This window comes from Bos mutus, chromosome 23 (genome assembly GCF_027580195.1).
Source record: "Bos mutus isolate GX-2022 chromosome 23, NWIPB_WYAK_1.1, whole genome shotgun sequence".
In the NCBI taxonomy this organism is placed as follows: Eukaryota; Metazoa; Chordata; class Mammalia; order Artiodactyla; family Bovidae; genus Bos; species Bos mutus.
This window is the reverse complement of record NC_091639.1, coordinates 22,797,153-22,817,370: the sequence shown is the minus strand read 5'-3', so window position 1 is coordinate 22,817,370 and position 20,218 is coordinate 22,797,153. Positions and strand designations below refer to the sequence as shown.

At 50.0% G+C, this 20,218-nt stretch overlaps 2 protein-coding genes across 2 annotated transcripts; both read left to right on the top strand.

The window, feature by feature from the left end:
• The first annotated feature begins 1,511 nt into the window (after window positions 1-1,511).
• On the top strand, window positions 1,512-14,683 carry MDC1 (mediator of DNA damage checkpoint 1). Its single transcript, XM_070361044.1, is given in 17 exon segments — window positions 1,512-1,701; window positions 3,534-3,675; window positions 4,569-4,949; window positions 5,035-5,104; window positions 5,400-5,959; window positions 5,962-6,831; window positions 7,610-7,675; window positions 7,841-7,933; window positions 8,421-9,218; window positions 9,326-9,369; window positions 9,865-11,482; window positions 11,485-11,909; window positions 11,994-12,113; window positions 12,234-12,416; window positions 12,635-12,760; window positions 12,854-12,964; window positions 13,898-14,683. Coding segments are annotated over 16 exon segments (5,772 nt in total). The 5' UTR covers window positions 1,512-1,701; window positions 3,534-3,536; the 3' UTR covers window positions 14,066-14,683.
• Window positions 14,684-16,007: 1,324 nt separating this feature from the next.
• On the top strand, window positions 16,008-20,212 carry NRM (nurim). Its single transcript, XM_005906949.3, has 4 exons — window positions 16,008-17,552; window positions 18,116-18,312; window positions 18,916-19,092; window positions 19,420-20,212. Exons 1-4 carry the CDS (start codon window positions 17,420-17,422, stop codon window positions 19,699-19,701), a joined length of 789 nt encoding a protein of 262 aa, XP_005907011.1. The 5' UTR covers window positions 16,008-17,419; the 3' UTR covers window positions 19,702-20,212.
• Window positions 20,213-20,218: the final 6 nt, after the last annotated feature.

The following is a 20,218-nucleotide window of genomic DNA, read 5'->3' as shown; positions in this document are numbered from 1 at the left end:
CAGGGATTAATTCAACTTGAGAGATATTAAATGTCTACCAAACCAGGAGCTAGGAATACAAAAATGATTAAGGATTAGCTCACTGTTCTCCAGGATCTTGCAATTTGGTGAGAAGTGTATAAATAAACACTAGAGTGTGGTAAGCACCATGATAAAGGACATGGGATATCAGGCTCCCTGAGTGTGTGCTCAGTCATGTACGACTCTTTGCGACCCCATGGACTGCAGCCTGCCTGGCTTCTCTGTCCATGGGAGTTTCCAGTCAAGAATACTGGAGCTGGTTGCCATTTCCTTCTACACGGAATCTTTCCGGCCCAGAGATCGAACCCGTGTCTCCTGCATCTCCTGAATTGGCAAGAGGGCTGTTTACTTAAGAGGCACTTGGTTAGATGATAGCAAGGTGTCAATTCACACTGGATTCAACACACATTTCTCGTCTTCTAAATAAAAGAACATAAATTTCTCTAAGACTCGTCTACCCAGTAAAGACTTGCCTGGTGGCTCAGACCGGTAAAGCATCTGTCTACAATGCGGGAGACCCGGGTTCAATCCCTGGGTTTGAAAGATCCCCTGGAGAAGGAAATGGCAATACACTCCAGTACTATTGCCTGGAAAATCCCATGGACAAAGGAGCCTGATAGTCTACAGTCCATCGGGTTGCAAAGAGTCGGACAAGACTGTGCGACTTCACTTTCACCCAGTTAAAACGTTCATGTTTGAAGGCACAATCACAGTGAAAGTAGTTATGTATTTTGTGGTAGTGAAGAGAGTTCAGAATTCACGATTAAACTGTTTCAATTTGTCTCTAACAATAGCCGTAGGAGCCTAGGCAAGCTAACTCCGCAGAACTCTTATTTCTGGTCAGAATGAAGTGAGAATACGAATGCAAAAGGTCCTCCTAAATTATTCCTGTGAAATTGTCTTGTCTTAGTATGAAATTTAGCAAAATAAAAATTATCATTCTGTAGCCCTTCAAAGACCTCGGTCAGCCTTTAATATGGTTAACAAAAGAGTTCTCTCCGTTTGCCTAGATATCTTTACTCTAGGAAAATGACCTCAAAGTGTCCATCAGGAATGGATTCTCAGGGAGGAAATGACATGACTTCTAGATGAGTTAAATCAAAAGGAAATGAACTTCCATTGTAGTGAGTCCTCAAGCGCCACGCCTACGGGCTATTCTCCAAACTGAAGTCTTCAGCCACGACTGCAGCCCGCAACCCTTATATTTCTCATGAGTCAGCGGACACCATTTCTGGGAGGACCGAGAAGGCGCTCTGGCCGCACTACATGCTTAGGTCGACGACTGTGATAAGCCCCTCTATCCGCTGCTGGCATCCAGACTCTGTGGTCGCAACTTGGAAATATACGCGGGAAGTGGGTGGTGAAACCGCAGTGGGTTGTCCCTTTGGAGCTGCCCAATCGAAGTGCGCCATTCAGTGCGCCTCCGCGGCTTCCGATTACCGCCTCGCCCAACGGATCTCAGTCTCCCCGGAGAAGCCGCCCCTTTGAGCCGTAAGGGGGCGGGTCGGGTCGGGTGGGGCTCCGGCTTTGCCTCCGCGTTGGATTGCTCCGTCTGCTTGCCGCAGGGCCGAGAAAGACAAAGGCTTCAGCCAATCAGCTAATCGGCCCCTTCCCCGCTCAGGCACTGGCACCGCCCCTGTCGCAGCCGTTACTGGTGGCGCGCGCGGGGACTCAAAGTAGGTGAGTTCTGGGGGGCCTGGCCCACGACTCCCCGGATGCCATCTTGGTTCTCCCGGAGGGCGGGAGGGGCGTGCCTTGGGTACGACTGGGCGGAGGATTCTTGGAAATTTGCTTCTCGGATTATAACCCTCATCTTCACTTGACGGCCCTCCCTGAGTTTAGGTATGAAGACACTGGGAGAGGTTGGGCTCTGAGGGAACCCTTGGGATCGAGATCAAAGATGAAGGCCCATTGGATTGGAGCCGAAGGTCATGGGCGCCAGCTGACTTCGCCATCATGAAACGATGTTAACACTTTCTCCGTGGAGGTGTCCCACTTTCCTTACTTGTCAACATTTTCCCTTTAGGGTAGCATCTTTCAAATTTAGTTCCCACCCATACTAGTTTGACTTTTCATTTTATTATTTCATCAGGAGAGCAGAGTTAATTTTACGTTTGGCTCATGAATGTATTCGGAATACCTCTTGTGGTATCTGGTACACAGTAACTACCGTTGAATTAACATGATGGACCCTTGGGGGAAAAGACAGTTCTAATTGGTCCAGTTCTCAAGGGGGATGTGTGAGGCAGAAATGGAATGTAATAGTTACACTATGGTGACACCTATTAGGATAATACAAGTCCACCCACTACCGTGAAACACTTAGGATACATGGGTAATAGGGAAAAGTACCAGAACACAGAGAAGACTAAAGGCAAGGCTTTGCTGCGAAAGTGACATTTGAGCTAAAAGGATGGATAGGAGTTGGATCACTAGGGGCAACGTCCTAAGGAGCTAGCTAAGGCCTGCAGATGTGAGAGACAACAGGGACAGTGTGTTAAGAGATTAAGGAGAAGGTCCATGTTGAAGAACCACAGGCTTGGATGGGGTGGCGGTGGGACACACATTTCAGGAGATGAGGTTCTGATCTTTGAGGGTCTTGCTAAGGAGTTTAGATTTATTTTATCCTATGGATGTGGAAAACCATCAAAGAATATTAAACAGGAAGAGACATTATCTGAGTGAAAGTCACTCAGTCTTGTCTGACTCTACAGTCCCTGGAATTCTCCAGGCCACATTACTGGAGTGTGTAGCCTTTCTCTTCTCCAGGGGATCTTCCCAACCCAGGGGTCGAACCCAGGTCTCCCGTATTACAGGCGGATTCTTTACCAGCTGAGCCACAACGGAAGCCCATTATCTGAGTGATATTAGACAAATCTGTTAATCCATCCCTGTTGCAGTTTCTTTATCTGAGAAATGGAAAGTAAAATAAGGAATTTTCTGGCAGTCCAGTGGTTAGGACTCCGTGCTTCCACTACAGAGGGCAGGGGATCAATCCCTGGTTGGGGATCTAAGATCCCACATGCTGTGTGGCCTTAGTTGGGGCATGTGGGATATAGTTCCCTGACCAGGCGTTGCACCCTGGCCCCCTGCATTGGGAGCACAGAGTCTTAGCCATTGGACCACCAGAGAAGTCTCTCAACTCAGTTTTTGTTTGTTCATTTTGTTGTTGTTGTTTTTTTTTGTTTTGGTTTTTGGCCATGCAGGATCTTAGTTCCCTGACCAGGGATGGAACCTGCACCCCCCCAGCAGTGGAAGTGCAGAGTCTTAACCACTGGAAAACCAGGGAAGACCCTTATATTTCTGTACTTGGAACTGTGTAAAATGTCTTTCTTATTCTGTGTCATGGTCAAAGATATTTCTTAAATGCATCAGAAAAATAACAACAGAATGATTGGCAGAAAGAGAAGCACCAGCCTCCATAGCTATCCAGGAGACTGCAGTAACCAGTCTCCTCCCTGAGGCTGTGTATGTGAGCCACTGAAGGAAGGGATAATGTGTTTTTTTCCCAGATCATGGAAGACACCCAGATTTTAAACTGGGAAGTTGAAGAAGAGGAGGAGGTTGAAGAGAGACCCAGTGAATCTCTGAGGTGTAGCTTGGAGCCCCTAGGGCAGCTGCGTATCTTCAGTAGTTCCTATGGACCAGAAAAAGGTCAGGAGTAATTTCGTGCTAAAGTGCTGGTATAGGCCTCTTATTTCTGTGGGGAGGTAATGGGATGGTTGCAAGCTTAGATATGCATCTGTGAGGTCTGAAAAAAATGTCTTACTGGGGATGGAAAAGCAGGGATGATTATCTGATTGCTCTAGGCAAGAGACCTGGACTCCATGGGGATGATTTTACTTTGTTAGGAGAAGATGAAGGAATTCAGATAAAAATCCAGTGAGGTCTGGAAATGGAAGGTGGTGATGTTTTGCACAACAGTGTGAATGTACTTGATGTCACTGTGCTATACATTTAAAAATTGGCTGAATGGTAAATTTATGTATGCTGTGCTGTGCTTAGTCGCTCAGTCGTGTCTGACTCTTTGTCATAGACTGTAGCCCACCAGACTCTTGTCCATGGGATTCTCCAGGCAAGAATACTGGAGTGGGTTGCCATGCCCTCTTCCAGGGGATCGTCCCAACCCAGGCATCGAACCCAGGTCTCCCACATTGCAGGCAGATTGTTTCTAGTCTGAGCCACCAGGGAAGCCCAAGAATACTGGAGTGGGTTGTCTATCCTTCTCAAGGGGAGCTTCCTGACCCAGGGATCAAACCGGCATCTCTTGCATTGCAGGGAGATTCTTTACCAGTTGAGCTACCTGGGAAGCCCAAATTTTCTGTATATTTTACCACAATAGAAACAATCCATTGTAGATGGATGGAATGCTCACTATGAATAATGCATTGCATATATTCTTTATTAGCTAGTTACTCTAGGGCCTTTTATTTCTCTAATGCATGGGGGAGACCTTGAGTGAGTCGTGGGGAACTTTACAGAAACTTTTTTCTTAATAGCAAGTTAGGATTATGGCTTTGGGACTCACCTACCTTTCTAATTCTTAGACTTCCCACTCTACCTGGGGAAGAACATGATAGGCCGAATGCCTGATTGCTCTGTGGCCCTGCCCTTTTCATCAATCTCCAAACAACATGCAGTGATTGAAATCTCTGCCTGGGACAAGGCGCCTGTCCTCCGGGATTGCGGGAGCCTCAATGGCACTCAAATCCTGCGGCCTCCTAAGGTCCTGGGCCCTGGGATGAGTCATCGTTTGCGGGACCGGGAGTTGATTCTCTTTGCTGACTTGCCCTGCCAGTACCATCGCTTGGATGTCCCCCGGCCTTTTGTCTCTCGGGGCCCTCTAACTGTAGAGGAGACACCCAGGGTACAGGGAGGAACTCAACCCCCCAGGCTTCTGTTGGCTGAGGACTCAGAGGAAGAAGTAGGTAAGTTTGTGTATCAGGAAGGTGGGTGAGGAGACAGGGACGGTGAGTGTAAAGCTCTCCACTTACTCCTTTCTACTCATGACAGATTCCCTTTTGGACAAGTGTGTGGTGAAAGGACCAAGGACCTCCTCTTTGGCAACAGTCGTTCCAGAGAGGTGAGTGTCAAAGGGCCAGGCATCTGAGTCTTCAAGTGGATGAGGAAGCAGGGGCTGGAGGAGCCATCTCTGGGAGAGCTAATTACCATCAAAGTCTGGGCTGGGGAACCACACATACTCCTTCACTTAACTGAATTTTTACTGAGCGTCTCATGTGCCAACTAGAGAACTAATTACTAGAGACAGAACAGCAAGTACTACCTTGAGTCTGCTCTCAAGGAGTTTCTACTTGAATGGAATATCCCTTCTGGGGGAATCGATTCTATAGGTTTCTTCTCTTCTCTTCCCTTCACAGTGATGAAGAAGGGCCTTCCCCTGCCCCAGATGGGCCCGGGCCACCTTCTGCCTTCAACTTGAACAGCGACACAGATGAGGAAGAAAGTCAGGAATCAGGAGCAGGGGAGGCCTCTTCAGCTCCCAGAAGAGGTACCGCTGCAGAGACAGAACAGCCTAAACCTGTCACAGCCGAAATCCAGATTGAGAAGGATCAGTGTTCCGTGAAGGAGAGGAACAGGGACACAGAAATCGAGAGGGATGTGAAGAATGGGGTGGTTCCGACTGGAGTGATTCTGGAGAGGAGCCAGCCTTCTGGGGAGGACAGTGACACAGATGTGAGTGATGAGAGTGGGCCTCCAAGAAGGCTTGCTGGGGTCTGTCCGAAAAGGGCCTGGTCTTGTAACTTCATAGACAGTGATACTGATGGGGAGGACAAGGGGATCCCTGCTGCCCCAGCAGTGGTTCCCATGAAGGAGAGGCAGATCTTCCACGAAGCTGGTACACAGAGCCCCCAGGCACCTGGTGTGGCATGTCGGCAGGAGAGCCCAGCTGATGGTGATACAGATATAGAGGAGGGAGAGGCCCCCTGGACAGAAGCCAAGCCTCCATGGTGATCGACAGCAATACAGACGATGAGGAAGAAGTCTCGGCAGCACTGACACTGGCACGTCTAAGAGAGAGCCAGGCTGGTAAGTGGAACCGAGATCCAGATGCAGAAGAGGACAGGGCCCAACCAGTGGCCCTTCTGGAGCGAAGCCAGGCCTCTGCTAGGGGAGACAGTGACACAGATGTGGAGGAAGAGGGGCTCCCAGTGGGAAGGAGGGGAATGGTTCCCAAGGGTCACATGGACAGGGAATATTCAAAAAAGAGCCAGCATCCTCCCAGGGACAGTGATACAGAGGGGAAGAAAGATGAGAGCTCTCCGGGGGTCCACCTGGAGAGAAGCCAGGCCTCTGCACAAGTGGAGGACGAGGTCCCACTGGGGCCAGCTGTTGCACTTCTGGAGAAACATCAGGTACAAGGCATAGTGTGGACACATCACACCGATGCGGAGGCAGAAGGGGGCCCGGCACAGCTCCCCGTGCTGCGTCTAGAGGAAGCCCGGCCTCCTCTAGCTGGGGACTGTGAGCTGGATGCGGAGAACACATCCTCAGCAGCAGCTGGTGTCAGAAAGAGCCAGCTTCCGGCGGAAAAAGATGCTGGGACCACGTGGGCCGCAGCCATTCCTGAACAGGACAGAACACTTGCCACCAGGACCCAGGGTGGGTCATCCACGGCACCAGGGGAGCAGGACCTTCTCCCGGTCTCAAGGGAAAACCTAGCAAATCTGGTGGTGGATACAGGCACTCCACGGGAGCCCCAGCCACAGAGAGAGGGGGCCCAGACCACCACAGGAAGGGAGAAAGAACCACATGGGAATAGGGCCACAGACTCTGGAGAGAGCCTCCATGGTAAGTGCTGGCCTTTCTTCCTCCTTGGAGGCCTGCGATAAAGAATGCTTCTAGCTTCTAGCATATCTTAGTTCATGTGAGCTGCTATAACAAAAGACCATAGACTGGGTAGCTTATAAACAACAAGTTTATTTTTCACAGTTCTAAAGGCTGGGAAGTCTAAGATCAAGACACCAGCAGATTCAGTGTCTGACGAGGCCCTGCTTCCTTCTTACAGATAGCCGTCTTCTCATTATGTCTTCACATGGCAAAAGGGCCCAAGGGAGCTTTCTGGAGTCTTTCTCTCATTTTTTCTAAATGACTTTATTTTTGGCTGTTCTGGGTCTTTGCTGCGCTGGCTTTTCTCTAGTTATGTGGAGCCAAGGCTGCTCTCTAGTTGTAGTACACTGACTTCTCATTGCAGTGGTTTCTCTTGTTGAGTACGGGCTCTAGAGCTCAGGCTCAGTAGTTGTGGCACACAGGCTTAGTTGCTCCAGGGTATGTGGGATCTTCCTGGATCAGGGCTTGAACCTGTGTCTTCTGCATTGGCAGGCAGATTCTTTATCACTGAGCCCCGGCTGAGCCTGCACTAATACCATTCATTGCAGGCTGCGCCCTCATGACCTAGTCACCTCCCAATCACCTCCTAATGCCCTCACATTGGAAATTAGGTTTCAACATAATTTTTGGGGAGACACAGATTCAAGCTATTGCATAGGATTGGGGCTGTGGAGAGAACTATAAAAAAGGAGTTAGGATCACCTCGGTTTTTTAATTATCCTGCATTCCTCCCCACCAGATTCTGAAGATCTGGACCTACCAGCTACCCAGTGCTTTGCAGACAGAGAGAATCAGAGCCTGGAAGGTGAGGCCATCTGTGTTGTGTGGATACTGGTACAAGCAGGAGCTGGGAGATTAGACTGGTGGTCCTTGAAGGATGTCAAGGCTGGCATGGGCAGCGTAGAAGACTGGGAATGGGCCCTCAGAGTTCTGTGGAGAGGCAGTGCTCAGGCCATGCTTTTTTGTGCAGCAGCCCCCAGCATGGAGGATGAGCCCACCCAGGCCTTCCTGTTTACTCTGCCCCAAGAGCCTGGCCCTTCCTGTTGCAGCTCCCAGGCCACAGGTATGAGAAACTCACGCCTCTTCCGTGCCCTCAACTTGGCATCCGTATTTCCCCTCTCTGTACCTGTCTTTATAGCCTTTGACATTTTTTTGCTGATGTTCCTCCATCTCGTCAGAAAAGAACGCTACATTAAGTCAGACCCAGAGAGCAACTACTCTAGCAACTAGTTTAAGTTTATCTTAATTTATGTATTTGGTTGCACTGGGTCTTAGCGGCGGCACACAGGATCTTTAGTTGCAGCACGAGGACTCTTTACTTGTGGCATGTGGGATCTAGTTCCCCGACCAGGGATCAAGCCTGGTCCTTCTACATTGGGAGCTCAGAGTCTTAGCCACTGGACCACCAGTGAAATGTTATGGCTCTCTTCCTTATTCCCAGCTTTCCTTTAATAACTCACTTAAATTTATTATGCATGAATTTGTCTTAATCTTTTCTCAAGCTGTTACCTCTTCAACCTGCATCCCTCTCTCTCTGACTCTGCTTCCAGGTTCCCTGAATGAGGCATGGGAGGTCTTGGCGACACAGCCATTCTGTCCGAGAGAGTATGAGGCCTCCGAGACCCAAACCGCTGTCACCCTCCTTGACACCCGTGCATCTTGCCCCCCTCCATCTAGGACAGCACAGCAAGAGCAACATCCAGAGAGCCCAGTCCATGCAGAAGCACTGGGGATGGAAGGCAGAGGGATGCAGACTGTGGAGAAAGACATGGGTACCCAAAGAGAAACAGCAGAGAGGGTGATCCCTGAGGGAGGGCCACCGCAGAATGAAACCAAGAAACTGCCCTCGGAAGGAGAGAGGGAAGATGTGACGGGAGAGGAAGAATTAATCGGGGGGATACAGGGTAGAGAACAAAATCAGGTGTTAGCTAGAGATACTCAGAGCCAAGAATCTGACAAAACAGTGAAAAGTGCAAGTACTGGAAGGGGAATGGAGATTGTAAAGTTAGAAACTGAGACACCCAAGGAAACACAGGAGAAAGAGAGAGAAAAGCAGACTCTCGCAGGGGAAATATTTGAGAGTGAAGCAGGGAAACTGGTAGCAGAGAGAGAGAGTGAGGTAGGTGGGTTAGAAGTCAAGGGACCCCAAGAGCTACTGGACAGAGGCCCACAGATGAGGGAGACAGAGGCGGGGGGCCAGGACCAGAAAGGCCAAGCCTCTGGTCCGCCATCAGAGCCTGGAGCAGGGGCAGGAGACCTTCAGGGATTTACTTCAGATCCAGTAGCTTCTGGGAGCCAGGCAGGTGGAGGAAGGGGAGCCCCAGGGAGCCCCAGGAGGCAGCAGAGAGGTAAGTGAAGGTAGAGGGGAGCCCAAAGTGGTCCACATCCCTATGATAATTGACTCCTAGGTGACTCACTGCTTAGACCTCAGCTGTTTGTCTTTCCCTCTGTCCAGGTGACTTGAATTTCGAGATGCCACCTGCTGAGAAGGCTTCCAGGGTGAGAACTGCTGTCTCTACCCCCACCCCACTCCACAGGTCATCTCTACATTGCCTGCACGGCCCCTTCCCCTGACCTTGCTTTCATCTACTCCTTTCCTTTTCTTCTTACTTTTCTTCCATTTTCACTGCTCCTTAGTTAGCTTCTGTCTGTCTAACTTGACACCTGTTATTTTCCATATCTATTTCCCAAGTTCTGTCTCCCTCTACCCGTCTCAGAACGTTCCTTTTTTCATGTCCCTTCCCTCCCTTTTTTCTCCCAACCATCCTCTTTATTACTATTGTCCATATATGGCCTTTTGGGGCGAGGTCTTTGGGAAAGAGGAAATTCCAGTTCTAATGGAACTAATAAAATTCGAATTCTAATTCCAGTCTAATGGAACAGACAGAAAGAGAAGTGCCATGAGCACACTGTCTGAACAAGTATTGAGAACACTATCCAAGTCCTCTCTCCCTTCTCTCTGCCTCTTCCTCACGGGCTTCTCTTTCTCCCCAGGGTGATCAGGAATCCCCAGATGCTTGTCTGCCTCCTGCAGCGCCTGAAGCCTCAGCCGCACTCCCAAACTCCCTCATCTCTCAGATGCAAAAACATCCCGCACCTCAGTCCCTCCTTTTTCCCTCTCCAGCTCCTTTAGAACTGCCTATTCCCAGGACCAGACGAAATGAGAGTCAGGAAGCTCCAGAGACTCCCTTCTCCTCAGAGCTGAACTCTGTCCACCCAGAACCCAAAGTCAGGCCCCAGGGGTCCTCTCCAGTTTCTTCTCTACCCCTTGAGCCCCACCCTGCCACCCCCACAGGCCAACCTATTGCCCTTGAACCCACATCTGGGGTCTCTGGGAGCGGGACACATAGTTCCTTTGATGTAACTGCCTCATCAGTTGTCCCCACAGCCCTTGCACTGCAGCCGTCCACCTCCACAGACCAGCCTGTCACCCCTAAGCCCACACTTGGGGCCCCTCGGGGCAGGGCACAGAGGTCTTCTGTCAAAACCCCTGAACCCAGTGTCCGCATAGACCAGCCTATTGCCCCTGAGCTCACAGCTAAGGCCACTCGGGGCAGGGCACAGAGGTCTTCTGTCAAGACTCCCAAACCAGATAACTCCACAACACCCAAGCCCCAGCCTTCCACTTCCACAGACAAGCCTGTCACCCCCAAGCCCACATCTCAGGCCCCTCGGGGCAGGACACCTAAGTCTTCTGCCAAGACTCCTGAACCAGCTGTCCCCACAGCCTCTGAGCTCCAGCCTGCTGCCCCTAAAGACCAGCCTGTTGCTCCTGAGCTCACATCTAGAGCCACTCGGGGCAGGACACAGAGGTCTTCTATCAAGACTTCCAAACCAGATACGTCCACAGCCCCCAAGCCCCAGCCTTCCACTTCCACAGACCAGCCTGTCACCCCCAAACCCACGTCTCGGGCCTCTCGAGGCAGGACACCTAGGTCTTCCACCAAGACTCCTGAACCAGTTGTCTCCACAGCCTCTGAGCTCCAGCCTTCTGCCCTCACAGACCAGCCTATCACTCCTGAGCTCACATCTAGGGCTACTCGGGGCAGGGCACAGAGATCCTCTGTCAAAACCCCTGATCCAGTTACCACCACAACACCTGAGCTCCAGCCTTCCACCTCCACAGACCAGCTTGTCACCCCCAAACGCCCATCTCGGGCCCCTCGAGGCAGGACACGTAGGTCGTCTGCCAAGACTCCTGAACCAGTTGTTCCCACAGCCTCTGAGCTCCAGCCTTCTGCCCCTGCAGACCAGCCTGTTGGTCCTTGGGCCACTCAGTGTAGAAGACATAGGTCTTCTGTCAAGACCCCGGAACCAGTTGTCCCCACAGTCCCTGAACCTCAGCCTTCTACTTCTAAAGACCAGTCTGTCGCTCCTGAACCCACATCTCAGGCCACTCAGAGCCAAACACATAGGTCTTCTGTCAAGACATCCCAGCCAACTGAACCCACAGCCCCTGACCTCAAACCTTCCTCCCCCACAGACCAGCCTGTCACTCCCAAGGTCATAGCTCAGGGTGGTCCAAGCAGGACACGAAGGGCTTCTACAGCAAGTGCTGTGCTGGTTCCTACTACCCCTGAATTCCAGTCTCCAGTCCGCTCAGAACAGCCTCTTTCCCTGACCCCATCCCCGAAGTCAACTGCAGCCTGAGGCCGAGGGCCACTAGGAAACATGGGTCTCCCACAGCTCATGTTCATGAGCCCTGCACCACACCCCCTGAACCTAACTCCCGCTCCTCAAGGAACCAAACACATGGGGCAATGAAGGCAGCCAAGCCCCTTAGCACCATTTCTGAGCCTGCCTTTGCCCAGCTCCCTGAGGCACCGCCTCACACTCCCCAGATGCCAAAGGAGGAGGCAGCTGATGGGTCAGGCTTCACCCCAGAGCCCCAGCCTAGGGCCTCTCAAAACCGCAAGAGGCCTTCAGCTACTGCACATTCACCTCCACTTCAAAAACGGCTCCAGAGAGGGAGAGTCCCTCAGAAGGCAGCATCCCTTAAGGAAGAAGAAAATCCAGCAGTAAGGCCGAGGAAGGAAGAGGTAAGGAGAGGGCTTGGGGCCACGAAGTTAGGAAAGGGCCTGGGGGCTCGGAAACTTCCACCAAGTTCTCTCTCAATCCCCCAGGGTGTAGTGATTCCAGGTCCAGGCAAGAGAAGGAGAGAGCAGACAGAGGAAGAGTCCCAGGGAAGACCGAGCCGTAGCCTGCGACGGACCAAACCTGTCCAGGAGTCCACGGCCCCCAAAGTAGAGGAGACGGGCCATGGGGCCTCATGGGAGGTGGAGATGTGGGAGGACGGAAGGAGACCCAGGGGATTTGAGGGAGGGGCTGGTTGCTGTACCAGCTCAGGCTAACCCCCTTCACAGGTGCTCTTCACGGGCGTGGTGGATGCTCGCGGAGAGAGGACGGTGCTGGCCCTGGGGGGCAGTCTGGCCAGCTCAGTGGCTGAGGCTTCTCACCTGGTGACTGATCGGATCCGCCGTACGGTCAAGTTTCTGTGTGCCCTGGGCCGGGGCATCCCCATCCTCTCCCTGGCCTGGCTGCATGAGGTGAGAAGCCAGGAGATGGTGACAGACTCGCAGAGACAGTGACAGGAGAAGGCTGCTCAGGTGAGGCTTTAAGAAGTGGTGGGAGGAGCGTGGCTACAGGAAGATGAGGTTAGTGAAGCAGAAGGCTTCATTCCCTGAGCTCCCTATTGTAAACTCTATACAGAAGAGCTGGGTGAAGGGCTGGGCTGAGCTTTGGTGCTGACCTTTACCGTCCTTAGTCCCGCAAGGCAGGCTGCTTCTTGCCCCCGGACGAATATTTGGTGACTGATCCTGAGCAGGAGAAGAACTTCGGCTTCAGCCTTCGGGAGGCCCTGAGCCGAGCTCGGGAGCGAAGGCTGCTGGAGGTGAGGCTGTCTTCTGACCCCCGGTTCAGCCATTTCCCAGCCGTCCACAGCCTCTCAGAGAATCTACTGTCTCCACTGTTTCCTCCCTCCTAGGGCTATGAGATTCACGTGACCCCCGGAGTCCAGCCACCGCCACCTCAGATGGGAGAAATCATCAACTGCTGTGGAGGCGCCATCCTGCCCAGCATGCCTCGGTCCTACAAGGTAGGGGTGGTGTGCTGAGGGTCTAGAGAGGTGGCTAGAATGGGTACAGGTGAGAGGAGAAATGGAGGTGCAGCTGGCAGCACGGAGCAGTGAGAGGCTGGGGAAGTCCTGTGGTACAAGAAACGGGTGGAGAAGAGGGAAGAGGTCTGCTGGTTTTTTTTATAGTTACAGTCTTTTCAAATGTACACAAAGGGAACAATGCAGCGAACCTCCGTATACCAATCACTCAGATTCAACAGACTAATTTAGATGTTGCTGCATTTGCTCTGTCATTCCCTTTTTTTCTTTTTTTTTCATTTTGTTCGCTGAGGTTGTTAAGGGAATCTGTAAACATCATTATTATTTTTTCCTACATACTTAAAATATACATTTGTAAGAAATAGGCACATTTCTGTATAATCAATCACATGTCGCTTTTAGTCAATAACAAAATTAAGTTGTTTTCTGTCACTTTCATAGTCCATTCATCAAATTTCTCCAGTCATCTGAAAGTGTCTTTTTACAGTTCAAGTAAGGATTCAAGCAAAGTCCATGTATTGCCACAATTGCTGTATCTCTTAATTCACTTTTAGTCTAGAGCATCCACCCCAACCCACCCAGCCTTTTTTCTGCAACTGACTTCTGGCAGAAACTAGGTCAGTTTTCCTTTAGGATGTCTCATGGTCTGGATTTTTCTGTTTGCTCTCTTGTTATATCATTTACCTTGTTTTTCTATCTTCTGTATTTCCTATAAATCATAGTTCATTTAAAAAGCTTGAACAAATTCAGGTTCAACTTTCTGGCAAGAGTTCTGCGTAGACAGTGTGTGCCATGTGACTTCCCATCAGGAGGTATTATCTTAGTGATGCTCAGAGTGATCAATGAGTCCTGAACCTATTTCTTGGATTCTTTTTCACCCCTGACTTTCTCTTTTCGCTCTTTGTCTTTCTCCAGCCTCAGAGGGTCGTGATCACATGTTCCCAGGACTTCCCTCGATGTGCCGTTCCATATCGGGTTGGGCTGCCTGTCCTCTCACCCGAGTTCCTGCTGACGGGAGTACTAAAGCAGGAAGTCAAGCCAGAGGCCTTTGCCTTCTCCACTGTGGAAATGTCATCCACCTGAAAACCCCACCCTGGTACCCTTTTCCCTCCCGGACCAATACAGAAAATGTTAGAAATATTCAGAAGAAAGAACTTAGGGCTTTAGAAAAGATTGGGGTGTCTGATCTGATTTGTCTTGGAACATCCGTGGGGCCAAAACAGGCCTTTTGGTAAACAAAGATAGGGAGATTGGGAGCCATGGGTTTTCTTAAATGGCCATTTAAAATTGGCCAGTCCCAGGCTCAGATATCTTAAGTCACTGCTCATATTTAGCTGGCCGGATGTACCGATTGCTTTGTGGCACACACAGTGTCCTGCCTCCTGTTTGGAAGCCATTTACTTCTCCTCATCTTTTCTTTCTGGGATTCTTACTCATCCTGTACAAGATAGTGAAAACAATTTTAGTGTCAGGAACTTGAAAAGATGCTTGGAGTGAGTAAGTTTGAGGGTGGAGTTATGGAACATCCCTAAAATATTTTCCTTTCTCCTTACCCCATCTTGTTAGAAGCATCCTTTAGCTTTGACATTGAGCTAATCTCTGCAATTTATCTCTTTTTTTTTTGGCTTGCTTTTCTAGTATTTATAAATTTAAAGCCTAGGCTTAATGTCTGTGATAAATAAATATTCACTCTGTGCCTTATGGTGTAGTGCAGTTTTATTTTGTAAATCTTAAAAGTTGGTTGATTATAAGGATTTGAGGAAATTAGAACCCATATGCATTGCTCATGGGAATGTAAAGTGATTCATCCACTGTGGTAAGCAGTTTGACAGTTTCTCAAAAGTTAAATATAGAATTACCATATGATCCAGCAATTCTCATAGATACACAGCCAAAAGAATTAAAACAGATGTTCAAACAAATACATCTGCACAAATGTTCATATCAACACTTTCGCAAGAGCCGAAAGATGAAAGCACAAATGTTCATCAGCAGATGAATGGATAAACAAATTGTGGCATATCCATACAATGGAGTATTATATTCAGTCATAAAAGGAGATGAGGTACTAATTGTGCTACAGTATTTTGAGGATGAACCTCAAAAGCATGCTAAGTTAAAGAAGTCAGACACAAAAAGTCACATTGTATGATTCCACCTGTTGGAAATACACAGAATAGGTAAGTCCATAGAGACAGTAGGCAGTGCTTGTCAAGGGCTTTCGGGGAGAGAAGATGGGGAGTAATTGCTTAACAGGTTCATGGTTTTATTTTGGGGTGAAGAGAAAATGCTTTGGAACTAGATAGAGGTGGTGGATGCATACATTATGAATGTACTAAATGCCACTGGACTGTTCTCTTTAAAATGATTAATTTTATGTTATGTGAATTTCACTTCGATTAAAAAAAATAGATTGGTTTTGTGCACTTTTCTGCAAGTTAAGTTATACTTAAGTTTGGAAAACTTTGGTGTAGTAGAAACAGCATTAGCTTTGCCAAACACTGTGCTAGCTTTTAAACATATCCAATCTTGCGACTTCTGTGGTGGCCCAGTGGTTAAGACCCTGTGTTCTCAATGCAGGGGGCATGGGTTCGATCCCTGGTCAGGGGACTAAGATCCCACATGCTGCTGGCCAAATAAAACATAAATTAAAAAAATTAAACATACCCAACCTCACTATATATTAAGCACAGCCATTGTGGGTGTGGCCCACAGTAGGACCTAGATAAATAGTAGTCCCCTTGCCCTACCCAAAGGCCTGTATTGTCTGCTGCTGTCTGAGTCCTTGAGGTTCTGGATTTCTTACAGCACCTGCTGCCTCTATAGCCCCGCTTACCACTTATGTGCACATCCACTTATGACTGGTAACATTTAAGTGCCCCAATTCAAATTTCTAGAGAAGACATCTTTTCTTACACTGCCAATGAATCCTACAGCTCATACGTAGTACATCGTGTAATGTCAATCCATCAGGATCCTAACAACAAACGGCACAGTCAAGATAATTTGGAGAGCGTTTAATGAAGTGAAAATTAGGAGGCAGAGTGTAGAGCAATCACAAAGAATATTGCAGTATCCCAGTACCCACAGGTCTGTTGTGACCACCTGTGAACCCAAAAGGTTTGCCAAGACAGAACAGTTATATAGACAGGCTTCCCTCTAAAGCTGTGATGTTCTTTGATGAGGTACATTCAGGACAGCTTCCGGAGGCAGAAAGCAGGATGGAGAGTGAATCAGGAGGGAAACGTGCTGTCTGGTAGCACAGTTCACAACAGCTTTGATTCAGAGGAGAATGGGAGTACTGAGTCTGGGAGTGGAAAGGAATGTAGAGCCTGTGGCATGCTGTTGGGCAATTTTGTCATCCCTGAGCCCACAGGACTAGCAGTTCCTTATCTTAGGAAATTTTCTTTATCTCTTTAGGCCTATGTTTCGTCTATCATCTGAAAGAATTAGCTTAACGATCTCTAAGGTCCTTACTAGCTTATGCCTAGGTCCTTAGCTACATGATATTTAGTGGAGAAAAACCTTGCTTTTATTTTGATTTTTAGATGTGAATGTTCGTCCGTAGGTATTACAAATAGATCTGTAGGAAAACATTTTGGACAAAAGATCTTAGTGCTTTCTGACTAGTAAGTGGAGTCAAACTAATGAGGTTTCAGACTAAAGTCATAGGTAGTTAATTATCACAAGTTTAACCTACTACAAAATTTACAACTATAACAAAGTTTTCTATCACAAATATTTTAACATATTGTTACACTCATGGTTACAAAACAGCCACCTTTGGCATTATTAGACCCAGTCTTTCAGTGTTACAGACAAGTTCTCTGCCCTTGGCAAGTGGAGAGGCAACTTTATAACACATTACAGAATAAGCATTAATTTGTGGTAAAATAGTCACTCTTTTTCACCTAACAAGCTGCAATCGGTGATTCAGAGCTTTGGGTTCTCAGCCTAGGTCAACAGTCTTCCGTTCTCTCACCGCTCATTACTAAAGTGTTAACTGAGGCTTTGTAACCTCTGACTCTGGCTGTTTTCAAGTCAAAGCTGTTAAAGGAAAGGGGGTTGGTTCATAATGCTATTTCTGCAAGAACCCCGCAAGAGGGAAATAGTCTTCATTTTGAATGAGAAAAGTAACCCAGCTGCGATTCAACCCACGTGAGTGACTGCACAACCTCTGCCCTTTTCATCCCTTACTCAGGATTCTAACACTCCCTTCTGTGACGCGGAGATCGTCGGGTGGGGAAAGGAACCCAGAGGAGCTGCTCCGCAGCTGGGTGTGAGCGAGCTGTGCGCACCGGCCGGAAACCCGGCGCAGGCGCGCGGGAGCCCCGCCCCACGCCAGGAAGGGTTCCAGGCTGGGGGCGGGGCCGGGGCGGAGCCTGCGGCCGCGGGAATCCCAAACCCGCCCCTTTCCCCACCCCTCCACTTCTCGCCATGGCCCCTGCACTGCTCCTGATCCCTGCTGCCCTCGCCTCTTTCATCCTGGCCTTTGGCACTGGAGTGGAGTTCGTACGCTTTACCTCCCTTCGGCCACTTCTTGGAAGAATCTCGGAGTCTGGCAGTCCAGGTGAGCGGGAGGGACGGAGGATGAGCTCTAGGGTAGGGAGGTGGAGCCGGAGCAGAGGGAGCGTGGGGCGGGGCTTGGAGACAAATGACAGGGGAAGTCCTGGAGAGGGAACTAGAGCCTTGAAAGCCGCCGAGACAAGGCCGAGGAGACTGGAGGGCTAAATTAGGAACTCTGGGATTAGCGGTTTGGAGAGGCGGGAGAGTGAGAACCGAGAGGGAGGGAAAGGGCAATGAACAGAATATTCTCAGAAAAGTGCTTCTTAGAGAGGACTATAGAGGGTGTTACAAAGAGGGAGCATTTGGAGAACTGAAACAAGAAGGGCACTCCAGCCATGCCTTTCGTGACTGCCCAACAGGAATGTTCTTCCCCAGCTCTGAAAGAAGCATGGGGAAAAGGGGAGAAACAGGGAATAGCAAAATGAGGTGGGCAAAGCCTAGAGAGGAAGCGATAGGGCTCTTGAAAGCATTAAGGGACATGGCCTGGGGTCCCCAGGAGGAGATGAAGGTAGACAGTGTTTCCCACAGTCTTCTTGATCTTTTGTACCTTTTTCCAACTCCCGCTAGATGCCCGCCAGGGATGGCTGGCTGCCCTGCAGGACCAAAGCATCCTTGTCCCGCTGGTTTGGGATCTGGGGCTCCTGTTACTGTTTGTGGGGCAGCACAGCCTCATGGCAACTGAGACCGTGAAGGAATGGATGTCCCGGTACTTTGGGGTCCTTCAGAGGTCACTGTACGTGGCATGCACTGCCCTGGCCTTGCAGGTATGAAGCCCTAGCAGCTGAGTCCTCAAGGGAAACAGCATGTGTGAAGGATGTCATTGATTGGAGCTGCAAGAACCTTAGGCTTTGGATAAAGTGTGGGTTTAGGAGGAGAACTGAGGGTGTTCAGGACTAATCTCAGCTCCCATTCTTTCACAGCACACATTCTGTTTTTTATCAAGAAGTATGTACTGCTTGTTATCCACTGGGCACGATGTGTGCATTCTCACCTTTGCAACTTTGTTCATGTTGTCCCGCTTGAGAGTACCTTGTTAACACCTCTTCAGTCTTATCCTTTCTTCAAAAGCACTTCCCTAGATCTCAAGAGAAAGCTTCCCAGTTAGTACTCACCTGTCTTCTCAGTGGGTGCTTGGCATAGGCTAGTGTGCGTGCCTATCTGGTCACTCTCATCCATTCTCTAAGTCCTCAGAGTAGAGACATGTCATTCTTACATCCTTAGGACCCCACCCAGCACCCTCCACATGGTGAACATGCTCATGATAGAGGTGGGGAGAACAGCCGGCCAGCCTGGACTGGGGGCAGCCCCTGGGTCTGGGTCTGTCAAGGGTGGGCTGCTGGAAAACCCAGTCCCTCTTCCTTTCTCAGCTGGTGATGCGGTACTGGGAGCCCGTGCCCAGGGGTCCTGTGTTGTGGGAGACTCGGACTGAGCCGTGGGCCACTTGGGTGCCCCTCCTCTGCTTTGTCCTCCATGTCATTTCCTGGCTCCTCATCTTCAGCATCCTTCTTGTCTTCGACTATGCAGAGCTCATGGGCCTGAAACAGGTGAGGCTCCCAGATCCATACCCAAGACATTTGATCCTTTCTAGAATACCTCTTTCCCCTCCAAGGATGTCCCTCTGCCTCCCATTGTCTTCCACCTCCCTTTCTTATAAGATAGTCTCCCCCCGGCCCTCCCCCAAAGGCTAGGAATCATGGGCTTCTTGGGCCTGGGAAGGTTCATGGGCCAGAGATGAGGGTCAGGGACCCCCAGTCTCAGAAGGGTGGTTCCTGAGCCTGTCATAGAAGGAGGGTGCCCAGAAGGGGAGGAAAGAGGCAGTTAAGTTGTGACAAGGGCTTGACTCCATTTCTAAGCCATTCTCCCTCTGCTAGGTGTACTACCATGTGCTGGGGCTGGGCGAGCCTCTGGCCCTGAAGTCGCCCCGGGCTCTGAGACTCTTCTCCCACCTGCGCCATCCAGTGTGCGTGGAGCTGCTGACTGTGCTATGGGTGGTACCCACCCTGGGCACTGACCGCCTGCTCCTTGCTCTCCTCCTTACCCTCTACCTGGGCCTGGCTCACGGACTGGACCAGCATGATCTCCGCTACCTCCGGGCCCAGCTACAAAGAAAACTCCACCTGCTCTCCCGGCCCCAGGATGGGGAGGCTGAGTAAGGGGTTAACCCTGGTTGCAAGCCCTGTACTTCCTCTCTCCCTCCTATCCCAAATTCCCTTAACATCCAGGCCTTGACTGCTTCAGACCAGAGGCCCAAATCAATGGACTGAAGGAGTGGTCCCTTTCCTTGCTTGAGCCTCCACTCCTTGGTTCCAGCTCCATACTGAATTTCAGCCATTGGACTCCAAGGGCCACTTCTCACCAGCCAGGAAGGAGTGGCTGGGAACTTATCCTTCTACTTACAGTTCAGGGCTTGACCCTCCATTAACAATTTCCTCACCAAGAGAAGAGTCTGGCTTGACCACTCCCTTAGCCCTGTTACTACCCTCTGCGCCTCAGGGATCCTTTCTCCACGTCTAGCTCCCTCCCAGGAGCTGGACCAAGGCCCACTGTCTGGCCGTTCCAGCTCCCTAGGCCCCGCCCCTAGGCTCCATCCTCCTGAACCTAGTTGAGCGGTTTCTCCCGCTCTTAGCTAAGGTGACTAAAGGCTCCCTGCTCTCCCGAGGAACTCGCGCT

Excerpts from the sequence above, each read along its gene's own strand:
- NRM (XM_005906949.3), top strand. The coding sequence starts at position 17,420 with ATGGCCCCTGCACTGCTCCTGATCCCTGCTGCCCTCGCCTCTTTCATC. Across the intron at positions 17,553-18,115 it reads CTCGGAGTCTGGCAGTCCAG|ATGCCCGCCAGGGATGGCTG; the intron begins GTGAGCGGGAGG and ends AACTCCCGCTAG. Across the intron at positions 19,093-19,419 it reads AGCTCATGGGCCTGAAACAG|GTGTACTACCATGTGCTGGG; the intron begins GTGAGGCTCCCA and ends TCCCTCTGCTAG.